Raw genomic sequence first — 15,168 nt, forward strand, 5'->3', positions numbered from 1 at the left:
TTCTTTATCTGGTCTCTCATTTTTATCCATACATGGCTGATTACACACCAGTTCAAAATTTGCTAAGAGATCCTGCTAAGGGATGAGATCAGAGGCTTTGGTTATTGGTTTGTATTGTGATGTTATGTTGCTTTTAAGAGATACAATAGTCATAAAAGGGAATAAAATGTTTGGATGACTTTCACTGCAGAATAACCTTTAAAATAATCTTTCTTGGTTTTTGCATCAAATAAAAGATGGGGAAATTAAAGCATCAAAACACCAAAGGAAAATGTGCAGACATAATCTTGTTTATACTGACAATATTAGATTTGTCTTTCAAAATAGATTCACTCCTATTATTAAAAAAACAAAACAAAGAATAATGTAATTGTTTATACATAATAATACTATATATTAAAATCCAGATAAAGAGAACTTGTATAACACCAGCTTTCCTTCCACATTTTTAAAAAGCCTGTTTGTGTTTTTTCAAAATACATATATTTCACATTTTTTTCTGATTTCAAGTTTATATTCTGGGTTTTTTCCCCCTCATCTATAAGTCTTTTCCATCTGTAAATTCTTCATATTAAGGTCCAGATACTTAGAAGTGTACGCCATTAGGGCTCTGCAACAGGGGTGAAATCCAGCAGGTTCTAACAGGTTCTGGAGAACCAGTAGTGAAAATTTTAAGTAGTTCGGAGAACCGGTAGCAGAATTTTGAGTAGTTCGGAGAACCGGCAAATACTGGTCCACGAGTGGCTGGTCCCAGAGTGGAGTGGGAATGGAGATTTTGCAATATCCTTCCCCCAGGAGTGGGGAGGGAATGGGGATTGTGCAGTATCCTTCCCCTGGAGTGGGGTGGGAATGGCGATTTTGCAGTATCCTTCCCCTGCCACGCCCACCAAGCTACACCCACCAAGCCACGCCACGCCCACCAAGCCACGCCCACAGAACCGGTAGTAAAAAAAATTGGATTTCACCACTGCTCTGGGAATGATCAAATTGTTGTATCCAGAAGTGGCTTGATTGAAGAAACTATTACTTGCAACCCATTCCTATGACTTTCCTTTGCTTTGTTAATTTCTTTCAGCTCATGGGTATCAAACTGCCAGCCAGTCAGATCAATCTCTTGTAAAGAAACCAACTGGTTTATCAGGCGGGCCAGTGCCAAGACTAACAGGGCAGAGGGCGTAAAGCCTTGTTCTTGGCTGAAGTCTAGAAATGTCAGCTTTTTGAGATGAGTTAATGCCTTCAAGATAGTGAGCCACCCCTCACTTGTCAGGCAAGTCTCTGCCATGTCCAGATGCTGGAGGTCTGCCAAAGATGCTTTTGCAAAAAGAGTACCTAGGGAAATATGTTTGAATTACATTCAGTAATTTCTTGTTTCTCAGATTATACAGCAAATATAATTGAGTGTAGGCTTAATCATATGTATATAAATGAATGTTCAAAATTGGCCTACAATCTTAATGAATGAATCTTAATATCGACGAGAATATAAAGATAATGCTTTACATCTCAAAATCAAATCAATTAGTATTTAAGGTTGAAGGATCCTATGTGAGTATTCTCAAGAGCAAGAATCTGACCTCATCAAGGATTTGGCAAGCAGGTTGTACAGCAATAAGAAGGGGGAGATTTATTTACTGGAACTATTTAGGGATAGACAAAATTTATCTAACTACAGGAGGTTTTTGTTATGAGTTACTATAGAATGGAGGTTTTTTAATCTCAGATGTCTGACATGTCTGACATTTGATTGCTTATTTGTACCCCATGACTATCATTAAGTGTTGTGCCTTATGATTCTTGACGAATGTATCTTTTCTTTTATGTACACCAAGAGCGTATGCACCAAGACAAATTCCTTGTGTGTCTAATCACACTTGGCCAATAAAGAATTCTATTCTATTCTATTCTATTCTATTCTATTCTATTCTATTCTATTCTATTCTATTCTATTCTATTCTATTCTATTCCTATTCTATTCTATTCTATTCTATTCTATTCTATTCTATTCTATTCTATTGTCAGCATTCTGATGCTGCCATAAAAAGGAGGAGACGAGGTTTGACTTTTCACCTACTTATTTTCTCTGTAGATAATATCCCCTAGGAGATGGGATGGGAGGGGGGACATTCCTGTGGGGTGAGGTCAGAAGCTGTGGAGACTGACTTGGAAGATGGCCAATGAGAAGATGAGAATTGGGGAACGGAAAGGGAAGGGTTTGGGGGTCAGAGGGTTAGTATCGGCTACGAAGAAGTTGGGGCCAGATCTGTCGTACTCAATAAATGGAATATTTCAGCAAAGATTAATTGTTTGGGAGTGCAATTTATTTGAGATGACATTGAAATCTGACATCTATTCTATTCTATTCTATTCTATTCTATTCTATTCTATTCTATTCTATTCTATTCTATTCATGTTGCTGCTTTATTGTTTTTTTGTATTTTTTCTAATATGCTGTTGAACCCCTAGGGTTGCTACGGCAATCCTGGTGGCTATATAAATTAAAATAATAATTCCTGCCAGGCGAAGAGTCAAAAAGCATGCTTCCGCATGTGCCTGTCGAAGAAAACAGAGGGAAGTGACCTGAGACCTCTGAGGCAAAAAGCAGACAGTGACAGATAAAAAAGGGTCACAAAGTAAACACTTAACTCTACATCTATACCCAACTGCCTGCATGATCAGAAGGCCCTGTGGTGCTAAACATTATTGCCAATATATATATATATTCTTCTAACATAGACTTTTAGAAAACTTAAAGTGTAAAAGCAATAGATTGTTTTCTTCCAAGATGCTTCCATAGAAGTTTTATAGAATCATGAATCATGTAGCAATCTAGATAGTGCTGTTGTAGTTTAGACCAGAGTTCCCCAACCTTTCCAGCTTTGCAGATCGGTCAGGAAGTGTGTGTGTGTGTGGAGAGGGGATGGCTATGCGTGAACAGTGGACAAGCATGTATGTGCGTGCAGCTCCATTTGTGCAAGTGGTAGGCATGCATGCTTGCCGCTCGTGCAAATGTAGCGTGCACGCATGTGCTGACCCATTGCTCACACAAGTGGAGATGCATATGCACTCACCTACTACTTCTGGCACCTGGTTCCAAACAACTCAAGGCCCAGTAGTGGGCCATGGCCAAGAGATTGGGGGACGCCTGGTTTAGATTGTGTCCCAAGGAGGCCCATTATTGTACTGCTAAATACTGAAACATAATTCTGTTTTTTCCATGTACCAAGTATGAATATTAATCTTTTGAATGTATTTTTGTTTTAGGTCATATTTCTATATACACAAACATGTAGAACATCTGCAAAAGTCAGCTGAGGTATTTGAGGGACTGCCTTAATCAAATCTATCTGTCCATCAGATCTGGCAAAAATGACATGGTGTAATTCTGTGTACAAAGGAATGTCCTCTGACAGGAGCCAGGAAGAGACTCAGTTCTGCCGCAGCAACCATCTTTGAGAACATCATCCTTTCTGAGGAGAGATTAGCCCTGATCCTGTTGGCCTTCTAGAGGAGTCTGAAAACATGGCTTTGTCATCCGGCCTGGGATCTGGTGATGTGGAGAGCCTGATTAAATGGTTGTGCTTTCAAGAAAATGAATGGTGCTCTCTCCCCATGGTGCTCTTAATATTTTCATTATTTTAAGAGGGTTTTTTTTAATGATTTTGCCATTATTTTTTGGTTGTGCTTGAACTTTTTTTTGGATTTTTAACTTTATAAGCTACTCAGAGTCACAGCAGTGAGATGGCTATATTTATTATATAAATGAACAAATAACTCTTACAATAGCCTTACAAAGCTATTGCTTTGACTCAGTATACTACCACATGTGAGCCCTTCACTCTTGTTTTCATGTCTCTCTTTTAATAGTGCAAAATATACTTACTGAGAATTCTGGCATCAGAGTTGGTAGTTCTCCATTTCTTTAGCCCAAGTTTGGTCAACTGTGGCATTCTCTTTAACTCTTCTAACTTAACAAGGCAAACATTCACTTCATCCACCCAAGGAAACATCAGAATTTTCATTTTTGGTAGGCTATTTAAGCTTTCAACTAAAGAAAAAATAAATTCATCTTTACTTCTGATTACTGTTTTGTTTTCCCTCTGTCTTTTTTCAGGATGCTTTTCAATCTCCCAATGTAGCCTGTAACCAATCTGGTGATTAACCAAATCAGGCTCAGTTTAACTTTACAGGGATCAGCAAATTCAACTAAAAGCTGTCATCTACTATGGCATTAATTAAAAGATAGCCTGCATATGTAATAAATAAATAAATAACTTTATTGTCATTGTACGTGTATACACAGTATACCCATACAATGAAATTCACTTAAGACCCAAAGACCAGGTCCAACACACATAACAATCCCCAAACACACTATCACCCACCACAATTCTCCACCCCTAAACCACCCAAACATCCACACAACAGACCAAGTAATACTGTCCAACAGCTCACGGATGGTGGCCCTTTATTTATTAAAGAGACATAAGCAATGCAGATAAATAATATGCTGTATTTCAAAGAAATCACCGGTTCAATATATTAATCTTGATTTTATTCCCATTTTTTGCTGCAAAGAGTTCCCATATCCAGTGGTGAAATGCTGATAAAAGCTACCGATTCATCCGAATCGGTATTTCTGATGATCAGCTGTGCGATTTATATTCGCTAGAAAGCAGGAAATCCTACTTTCTAGCAAATCTAAATTGCATGGCACAGCTGTTACCCCCCCCTCCCTGTTCTACTTACCTTGTTAAACCTCCTTTTTCCATGTGAAGCGTGCATTTGGCATGCACTGCGCATGTGCATGCAGCGTGCTTTTGGCATGCACTCTGCATGCGCATGCACACAGCGTGCTTTTGGTGCGCACCGTGCATGTGCGGGCAGCGAACCAGTGGCAATCCGTGGAGGATTTCACCACTGCCCACATCCCTATTATATGATTTTTCACCAAGCCATTTAGCTCACACAATTTGTTCTAGGCTTGTATGTCTGCAATTCTCGATCAAGTCTTCCCTATCATTACCCCATCTCTGAAATGCATTCTATTGAATTACTTTATAGAAAATGACCTGCTAGTTGGCATTTATTTATTGAATATTATAGAATTTTATAGAATTTATTTATATATGATAATATATAATAAATAATATTATAATTATGTTCTATTATAAAATTATAATACAATCTATAATAATATAGTATATAATAATATATATAACATAACAATAAAATAAATATAAATTTATTTTATAAAATTTTATTCAATATTATAGAATCCTTATTGCTGTTTTAGATTTGTATTGTTAGGTAGGTCAAGCTATCATATATAAAAGCAGCCGGTAAACTTTACTCATCCATATGCTAATGATTTTACCTAGCTGGTAATGAAATGTCCACAGGAAAAAAAACGAGCTCAGAGAATATCAAGAATCCAACAATTTAGCCTTGAAATACATATAATTTCCATTCTTGTATATTTTTCTTTTCAATCCAAGGCCCAAATTAAGATTCAGATTTGTTAGAACATAGCAATAGCAATAGCACTCAGACTTATACACTGCTTCACAGTGCTTTACAGCCCTCTCTAAGCGGTTTACAGAATCAGCATATTGCCCCCAACAATCTGGTTCCTCATTTTACTGATCTCGGAAGGATGGAAGGCTGAGTCAACCTTCAGCTAGTCAGGATCAAACTTCTGGCTGTGGGGAGAGTTAACCTGCAGTATCACATTCTAACCACTGCATCAACATGGTTCCTCTATTGAGCAAGACACCAAAATATAATCTATGATTGCAACATTTTCCTGAGAGAAAATTATCTTTCTTACCTAATTGACAAACAGCTTCTTTTCCTCCATTTCCCAAAAAATTGTTGGATAAATCAAGTGCAGAAAGTTTGCGCAAATTGCAAATATTCTGAACTATAAAATAAGAAGCACACAGTGAATTAACTTATAGGCATGGGAAAGAGTATGAAATAAGACCATAAATCTGTGCTTCGTTAAAAAGACCACTGTGATAAATTACAAATAATACTAAACAGCAGTAATAACAGCAGTCAAATTATATGTATTTAATTATTTTCTGTATTTTATTATCTGCTGAGAGTTTAATGGGGTTAGGTTAAATTAAATTAAATTAAATACAAATGGATAAAGAAAAAGGTCCAATTCTAGAAGATCTAGAGGAAGAAAGACTGAAGATGAAAACAGAGATAAATGTCTGAATGACATAACAAGACATGATTTAGAATCACCCTTTTGGGAAACTATGTCTTGAACTGGTAGTTCACAGAAAGAAGGTTTAGCTAAAAGAGGAATGGGATTTTTGGCTTTCCAGATTTTGCCAAAATTTTAATTCCCAGAAACCCTGACCAACAAAGCTATTGTTAAAAGGATCCTGAAAGTTATAGTTTAGTAGCATCTGGAGGGCCCCAGAAAAAGGAAGCATTTTCAATTGGTAATCTTGGTTAAAAAGCCTGAGGGCAGTAATTTCAACACATACTGAGGATGCCAGGTTGAAGAAGGCTGATTTATAGATTGGGAAAAGTCACAGTTCAAGAGTTGAATACAGTATGTTTTGAAAATCAGCAAGCTCAGGTGGCATTTCCACCATACAGGATCCAATATCAACTAATATGACCTTGGTGTCAGACACCCCTAACAGCTGCCACCAGTGTCCTAGAGTGGGATAAACAGTCTGAACTGCATAATGATTATAAGGTTGTTCTGTTTTGAAATACTGTTTTTGTTCTAAGGTGTAGATTCCCTCAACCTACTATCCTTTCTCAAAATTCACAACCGACAAGACGGTTAATATCTAGAAAGTAACAGTTTGGGGTGGGGAGGAATCTGTTCTAGAATTGTAAGCAATACTATTCAGAATGTCATCTGTTTTAGAAGTTTGGTATATCCCCAAGAATGCTATTATTACTGGATAACTTACAAATAGAATAAGTGGATAAAAATAACCAAAACATTGATGTTACCTAGAATTTCTATAGCAGTCGCAGAAATGCAGCAGTTAACCAAACAAATTTCTTCTAGTTCTTGAAGATCTAAGGATATTGATTTTACTATACTTATCATTCCATCTCCAACATTTGGAAGCTCTTTCAATTGCAGTGAATTCAACTTTTTCAAATTCTTTAAGCCTTCAGCTATAAACAAATTGAGGGAAAAAAACTAGTTACAGTTTTATTTTATTACAACTGGCATATCTATAACACCACGGTATTCCCTTTTGAAATAAGCAACATTCTGCAAAGTGCAGAAAAGCAAAAGAAATGAAAACTATGTTGTAAAAAACAATGCTTGTATGTTATGCAGCATTCCTTTTTCATTACTAAATAGTATTGTTCTATATGATGAACAATATGATTTTGCTAGTATAATTCAGGGACAACCAATATCCAATTTTATTTCAAGCATGCATTTCTAAGCAAATAGGATGTCTAATTTAATGACTAACTTGCAAACCAATCCAGTATATGCTCCCCATATCCTGCTAACCAGGAGGAACGTGCAATGTATTGACAATCACTCAGGATGCTTTAATCTATTTTTTCAGGGCAAATTAAAAGTATTTGACTGGTTACTTACATGGTAGAATATTCAGCTTCTTTTTTATGCTAAATTTAATATTTAAAATTAAAACATGCAATCTAGCAACAGGATAAAATGAAGGAAGAAAAAACAAATGGAGGGATAGAATATATAAATGTTATTAAACATACATTAAATAAATTTCAACTGAACTCTATAGGATACTTTCTGGGTTCATTCACTAGAGTTACCTAATTTGCCAGCAGCATTCTCGTTCATCTTGACATTATCAAATATAATTTTTTCCACATTAGAGAGGATAGATATTCCATCAAGAAGACCCCCTAAGAAAAAAAACATTTGATTTTAAAAAACTCATAATGACATAAGGACGGATGGAGTTGGATGGATGAACTGGCAGACAGAGAAACAGACACTAATAATATTCATCTGAAACAGAAAAGAGCTTTTCTTCCACCCCATCATCATATACTTCTCCATTCTACATCCAAATACTTCTCTCTCCTTCACATACCTTTAACAAACCTGAGAATAATATATGCAGAGAAAATAAAAGGAGGAGATTTTGAGTAAGCAGACATGTTTTCATTCTTCCTTAAATATTGCTCAACATCAGGGTAGCATCAGTCAAAATTGGTTAGACTTTATCACACTTTTCCAAGAGGGTCAAACTATTTTCCAAAGTACCAAAAGGCAAGACAAGAAACAAAGGTTGGGAACTAACCAAGGAGAGAAGCAACCTAGAACTAAGGAAAAATTTCCTAATGGTGAGAGCAATCAACCAATGGAATAGCTTGCCTTCAGAAGTTGTAGATGCTCCATTGGTGAAGGCTTTCAAAAAGAGACTGGACAATCATTTGTCTGAAAGGGTATAGGATCTCCTGCTCGACCAGGGAGTTGGACTAGAAGACCTCTGAGGTCCCTTCCAACTCTATTATTCTATGCTCCAACTGTTCTATGTTTTAAGATGACTGAGGAACAATGCATTATGAAGGTGAAGGATAGGAAATAGGCGATAGGAATAGCAAATTTCATGTTGATATAGCTTTCTGCCAATTCAAGTAAAGTTAGATAGCACTATAATCCAGAATAGAGATTAGGGAAGATGACCTTAACAGAGATCTTATTGATATAGTGATATATTTATATATTCCACATTAGCCCATGGAACAGAAATACAAGAGTGTATAAAGGGGCATTTTGCATGGGGGTCTGGAAACACACAATATATAATAGCTGAATCACAACAGTAAACATGTTATTTATCAATATTATTGTTCACATACCATGCTGGTTTTCATTCTGCAGGTCTTTTACCTTTATAGTTTTCAGTACCATCATTTCGGTTATCTGTTGCTCATCTTCCATGCTAAGGGGTGTGGACTCTACAGTAAGATCCTGCAGATTTGTACAGCTATTGAGGACTTCCCTCAACTTTCCTGTGAGGCCAGGACATTTGTTGATGATCAGTTTCAGACTTGAGGCAGAGCAACATATTTTTTCCAGATATTTAACATCACCCTTCTCTAATTGATTGAAATCTTTTAAGGTAATTTCTAAACCTTTGAGCTTTCGATCCCAGTTGAAGAACAAGGACACTGCCTTTTCGGGGATGACAGTTTTCCATGCTGTCCTTGTAGTTGATGAAGTACCAAAGAAGTCTAATTTGATGACTTCTAACATACTTACACAATTAGAAAAGTAGTCAAAAAATCCAGAGACATAGATAGGAATGCTCTGGGTATTGATGTACAATTTTTTATCATGGAAAAATTCCTCAAACTCCTTCTTTACAGTTGTTTCAGAGATGCTTTCATAAAGGAATCTAATAGCACACTCCACAAATGAATTTTCCCGAGTTGCTATTAAGCCTTCTTCTTCTTCTTCAGCAATTTGTTCATATTTCTTGAGTTCTTCTGGAAATAAATCACGAGCAAAAGGCAATCCAAAAAGACTACCCTGTTGATGAATGGCTGATAAATGGCTGATAATTTTTTGGGTGGCTTCAGAAGACGATCCACAGGTATACAAAAGTAAACTGTGATAAGTAGTAATTATATCCGAGAAACTGCTAATCCTTTGGAGATAATCGAATCCTCTGGTTACTTCCTCATCCCTATTGGATCTCAATAGTCTGGAAAGTCTTCGACCTGCAATATATTCTTGGAAAGATTTGTGAAAAAATGTATATGCTTCTTTTAGTCTCTGAGCTGTGTACTTGTGCATAAGGCCCATAGATAACAGCACTTTTTCTTTCACACTGGAAAAATCCTCGGGATGAAAAACAAATTTTTGCTCAAAGATTCCATCCAAAGCCAAATTTCCACAGTGAATTAGGCTGAGCCGAAAATGGTTGTCACTTGTCCCTCTGATCTTGTGCTTGTTTTTCCCTACCAACAAATTGTACAGGGTGGAGAACAGAGTGGTTTGTGTATGTGGAGTAAAAGTGGATTCTCCCATTTGGATGGCACAAGCAATAATCACAAATAAAGGGGTCCTCATAAGGTTCTCCAGCTGAGTCCCTGAATTCTGGAAAGTGGAATCTAAACTCTCCAATTGAGACAGCAGGCCCTCAGCTAATGTGGCTTCTTTCAAAACATTTTTAACCAGTGTTTTTGCACTTTCCATGGTTAGATCACCTGTCTCAGCAATCAGTGACCCAAACAGCCTCAGTTTTCGAATTGACTCAGTCCTTGTAGTAACAATAACTGTGTTCTTGAATTTATGACTTTCTTTTATCAGTGCTTCTATTTCTGGGCAACTCTGGGACTTGAATTCATCATACCCATCTAAAAGGAAAAGGACTTTTTCTGCTAGCAATTCTAATATCTCCATAAAGTCTTCTTTACATATTCTATAGTTCTTCTTAAGAAGCTGTTCACATATGGTCTCATATAGTCCTGCCTCTACCCCACTCAGGCTGATGAAGAAGACAAGCTTGAATCTCATCAAAGAAGGATGATCTTCATTAGCCCAGAGTAAAGCAATCTTTTTGAGGAGAGTTGTTTTTCCTTTCCCAGCTTCCCCCTCTATGATACAGGGACTTTCAAGGTTATCTAAAAGAGCATTTAAAGTCATTTGCACCAAGCGGGAATTATGGATATCTTTCTTCCAAAGCAAGATATCTGTATAGGTGTTCTTCAAATCAAAAATGATATCAATTTCTTCACCCAGTGGATGGAAACGTTCAAAGGATGGATTCCTATATAAGTTAGTTAAATCCTGAGCTAAGTAATCAACATCTTGTTGTGTAACTTGCCCATCTGTATCTAAAACAAAACAGAAAGATCTGAATACAATGTTACTAAAGAGTATGATTTAATTGATATACTATTACAATGCAGATTAAATGAGATCAGATAGAGGCAACCTACATTTTATATTAATTTTAATTAGAGCTGTTGTCCAATCTAAGCTGTAAAAGCCTTAATAAGTAGAAAACCCTTTAATATTTATTTATTTATTTATTTTATTTATTAGTCCAATGTATATGCTGTCCTTCTCCGTAGACTCAGGGCGGCTTACAATGCATTATAGCAATAGCCTGCATACTTTTATGTCTATACCTGCTTATTAGGGCTTTGCCCCCTCCCCTCAGGCGGTGTTGTTCTATACAAAGCTGGCTTATTGCCCCCACAATCCGGGTCCTCAATTTACCTATCTCGAAAGGATGGAAGGCTGAGTCAACCTTGAGCCTGGTGAGATTTGAACTCACACTAATTGCAGGCAGCTGGCAGCTAAGTGCTAGCACTTAACAGCACTTAGTCTGCTGCACCACTGAGGCTCTATCTATTTTGCTGCCATTTGGTAATTATCTGGATTTTTGAAGCTTGGATCTTTCTGGAGTCCACTTCAGGGGCTAGTTTTAACTTTCTCTGGTGTGGTACAAGATTCTTGAAAACTAGGTAAAGGTTCCCCTTGCACATATGTGCTAGTCGTTCCCGACTCTAGGGGGTGGTGCTCATCTCCATTTCTAAGCTAAAGAGCAGTGCTGTCTAATGACAATTCTGTGGTCATATGGCCAGCATGACTAAATGCCGAAGGCGCACAGAATGCTGTTACCTTCCCATCAAGGCAGTCCCTATTTTTCTACTTGCATTTTTTATGTGCATTCGAACTGATAAGTCATAGCAGAAGCTATGACTTTCTCCTGACACCACCTCTATCATAAGCAAAATAATAAAGTTAATTTGTACTTAATAAAGGAACCAAATTTGAAAAAATGGCAATCTTAATAAAGATATTTACTATAAGAATATAATAATAATTAATAAAAAATAAATTTTAATATCTACTTACGGCTTCCCTGTAGTTTCTTAAAAAGGAAAAAATCGATTTTCTCCAGTGATCTCACCAAAATCCCACAGGCTTCATCACCTTTTTCCAAAATGGAGCATGTCAATTTTCTTGACGCATCCTGCCTTACTTTTTGGCAAAGGATACTATCTTTTTCTTCACATGACAAAACAGATTTTGCAAAAAGACAATCTACAATTTTTTTGACAGTTGCCATCTCCATTCTTTGAATAAGCTGTTCACGGTTATTCTCTAAAAAATCCATTGGTGAGAGCAGATGGTTCTTCCAATCTAAATCTAATCAATTCTACTCGTGCTCTGAATAATGAATGCTAACTTGGTTTGACTGCAGGTCATAACTCTTATTCTGAACGTTCAAATACAGCAGCAGAAATGGTTGGTAATCCTAGAGGAAATGCAGAGATTTTAATAATAAAATGTAAACTTCACAAATGCACACAGACTGAATCATAGCACCATGCTATGATGCTAATTATAAAAACTGATTTTTTAAAAAAAATCCTTTTCCAAGTTTTACATTCTGCATAGAATCTTCTTGGATAAATGAAGACATTTGTTTTCTTCATGGGATGGGAAATGTGAATGGTGAATTAATGTATCCATATCTACCATATTTATTTCCTTTCCTGGTATGCGGAAGTCCATAGCAAACTGTCAAAAAGGTTGAATCCACCAAAACCATCTCCTAACAATAATACAAGATGTTCCAATGTGGTTCGTTTTGTGATGTGACTGTCCTTAATTCCTTAAACTCTCTTACAAAGATGAACATTTTGAAAGGAATACATTTCTCAGGGGACATAACAAAATCTTAACAATCAACTTGACCCTTCTGACAAGAAGATATGTTTAAAGCAGCAAGTGTGCGGTTCGGTTAATTAACAGCAAACTATCAAATCTATATTGTATTTTTTTAACTAGGCAACAAGACAACATATGGATTTTCAGTGCCCTTCATCAAAATATTTTGAGCCCTCTCTGATTTCTACACTTGCAGTTGGCTCAACTAATAGGCAGTCAAGAGATCTGACAGGAATAAAAGCAGTATGCATAACAAAGAACTGGCACCAAGGAAGGCAGAAAATATCCATAACTTTGTCAGGGAGCTGTTCATCGCTGTCTTTCATCTGCAAAGTTCATTTGCACAGTTTGGTTTCACCAAATATATTAAGGCTCTGGAGCAGTAGCCATGTTTCCCCCCCCCACAAAAGGTAAAGCATTTTGATCATGCTTTTGTAGTTGTAATATAGTTCTTTGAAGGAGCCCCAGGAATCCTGAACTGGAGCTGCAGGAGCTGGATCTTGAGGAGAGGATTAATGGATAGATCTGGAGCTGCTTCTAGTAAAGAAATGCTCTCTGTCCATGTTCCCCACACCACTTCCTTCTTTCCTTCCTTTCACAAATGTAAGTAGAAATCGTCCCCAAGGAATACCCATCTCTTGTTACGGTTGTTCTATAATACTGATCTAAAACAATGCCTGAAATGTTCAAAGTATATCAAGCAAAAAGAAACATACCTGTTTTGAGAAGCTGTTAGGGAAAATGTTACCAATCTGTAGCAGTTTTAAGTTCCTTCTCACGCCCAGTTGTTGAACTTTGATACTTGTTTCACTTAGCTCACAGAATACTATACAGCACTTCCGGTTTCCAGAAGAGGGTGTTGCAAGAAAGGGTAGTGCTTACAGAAGAGAACACTGCCATTCAAAGACAGCTTTCTCCACAACATTCATTACAAATGATCTGGCAAGGAAGCAAGTGCATGTGTAACTTAGGTCAGGCTCAGGTGATTGCTCTAGGTATAATTTCAGCTGAAGTATAAACCTGAGCAGGTGGGATGTTCTTAATTCTTTGCCCAGAAAATTTCAAACCTCTCTTTTAAAGTGAATTAAAGTTGGGACTTCTCTGTCACAACATTGCAGCATCTTCCCTTACATCATCTTCCTGTGCACCAGAGAAAAATGTTTTAAAACAAAATTAAAAGTCCTCTAGATCTGCACATAAAGCCATAATTACGAAACGCAAAGGCCTAATCCAAGCAGGTTAAGAGAATACATTTTTATAGAGCTACATTTTAGTTGTTGGAATGTACTGATAGAGCCAAGGAGTGTAGAACATTTTGCTAAATATAAATTAACTAAATATTCTGAACTCAGAAATTAAACATCTGTGATCAGGATATTAAAGATGGAATGGAAACACCTTCATGGGCCAAGAATAATAAAAGAAAGATGAAATCTAAAAAAATCAACAAGTCATGCATGTCCCTGGGCAAAAAACTCCTAATAAGAAAATAAGATCTTGTTACACAATTGACCACAACCTCCCCTTTGCATGGAAAACCTAAGAAATGTCAAACCTCTGGAAAGTATTATGTTTGTCATCTGCTATGTATTAGGCTGAAATAAGAGCCAGCTTGGATCACACCAAAGATTTAGAAGGGAGGAGAAATGGTGGTCCTGTAAAATTAGACATCAATTGCCACATTCCCCATTGCCATATTTGGACATCAATAGCCAATGGGAAGAAGTCAGTGGTGAAATCCAAATTTGTTTACTACCGGTTCTGTGGGTGTAGCTTGGTGGGTGTGGCTTGGTGGGCATGGCAGGGGAAGGATACTACAAATTCTCCATTCCCACCCCACTCCTGAGGGAAGGATATTGCAAAATCTTCATTCCCACCCCACTCTGGGGCCAGCCAGAGGTGGCATTTGCCAGTTCTCTGAACTACTCAAAATTTCCCTTACCAATTCTCCAAACTACTCAAAATTTCCGCTACCGGTTCTCCAGAACCTGCTGGATTTCACCCCTGGAAGAGGTGATGCTTTATGACAGGTGGTGGAAGCTATGATTCTAAAACATTTGGTGAATCAGTCCAGCATTCTGTTCCCACAGTGATTAGCCAAACACCTACAGGAAGCATCCAGTAGGTCTTAAGGTTAGTAGCACCATCCTGTTCATATATCCCACCAGGTCTTTCTTCTTTAATTTGTCCAGATAGCCTACCAATAAACAACATTTCAGTAGTAATGTTTGTTAGCTATGAATTCTGTATAAAGGACTAATAGGGTAAAAGTGTCTCCTGGACAAGACTCAACCCAGCTAAGCATGCAAGACTGTGTTTCCATTGTCTTGATAGGACTTGCCCAGTTGGAGTTTAATTCCAAATGGATCTGAGTAACTTTATTCTACATGCCTAAATTATTCTTCCCAGCTCTTCAAAAGTTCTTGTAGCCTGTTCTCTGCAGCAATGAATGGGACACCTTATAAAGGGCTGCTGGACAGCTATTT

At 37.2% G+C, this 15,168-nt stretch overlaps 1 protein-coding gene across 1 annotated transcript; it reads right to left on the bottom strand.

Moving 5' to 3' along the window:
• Positions 1–274: 274 nt before the first annotated feature.
• NLRC4 (NLR family CARD domain containing 4) lies at positions 275–13,652 on the bottom strand. Its single transcript, XM_034428138.3, has 8 exons — positions 13,399–13,652; positions 11,864–12,266; positions 8,851–10,833; positions 7,795–7,887; positions 6,988–7,158; positions 5,828–5,920; positions 3,881–4,045; positions 275–1,329 (listed from the first exon to the last, which is right to left on the bottom strand). Exons 2-8 carry the CDS (start codon positions 12,123–12,125, stop codon positions 983–985), a joined length of 3,114 nt encoding a protein of 1,037 aa, XP_034284029.2. The 5' UTR covers positions 12,126–12,266; positions 13,399–13,652; the 3' UTR covers positions 275–982.
• Between the last annotated feature and the right edge of the window lie 1,516 nt (positions 13,653–15,168).

The sequence above is a fragment of the Pantherophis guttatus genome, chromosome 1 (genome assembly GCF_059756535.1).
Source record: "Pantherophis guttatus breed Tessera chromosome 1, ASM5975653v1, whole genome shotgun sequence".
Taxonomy (NCBI): Eukaryota; Metazoa; Chordata; class Lepidosauria; order Squamata; family Colubridae; genus Pantherophis; species Pantherophis guttatus.

Coding starts and splice junctions, on each gene's coding strand:
- NLRC4 (XM_034428138.3), bottom strand. CDS start 12,125: ATGGATTTTTTAGAGAATAACCGTGAACAGCTTATTCAAAGAATGGAG. Junction 7,888..8,850: donor GCAGAATGAAAACCAGCATG/GTATGTGAACAA, acceptor TTTTTTTCTTAG/GGGGTCTTCTTGATGGAATA. Junction 1,330..3,880: donor CTCTGATGCCAGAATTCTCA/GTAAGTATATTT, acceptor ATATTTCCCTAG/GTACTCTTTTTGCAAAAGCA.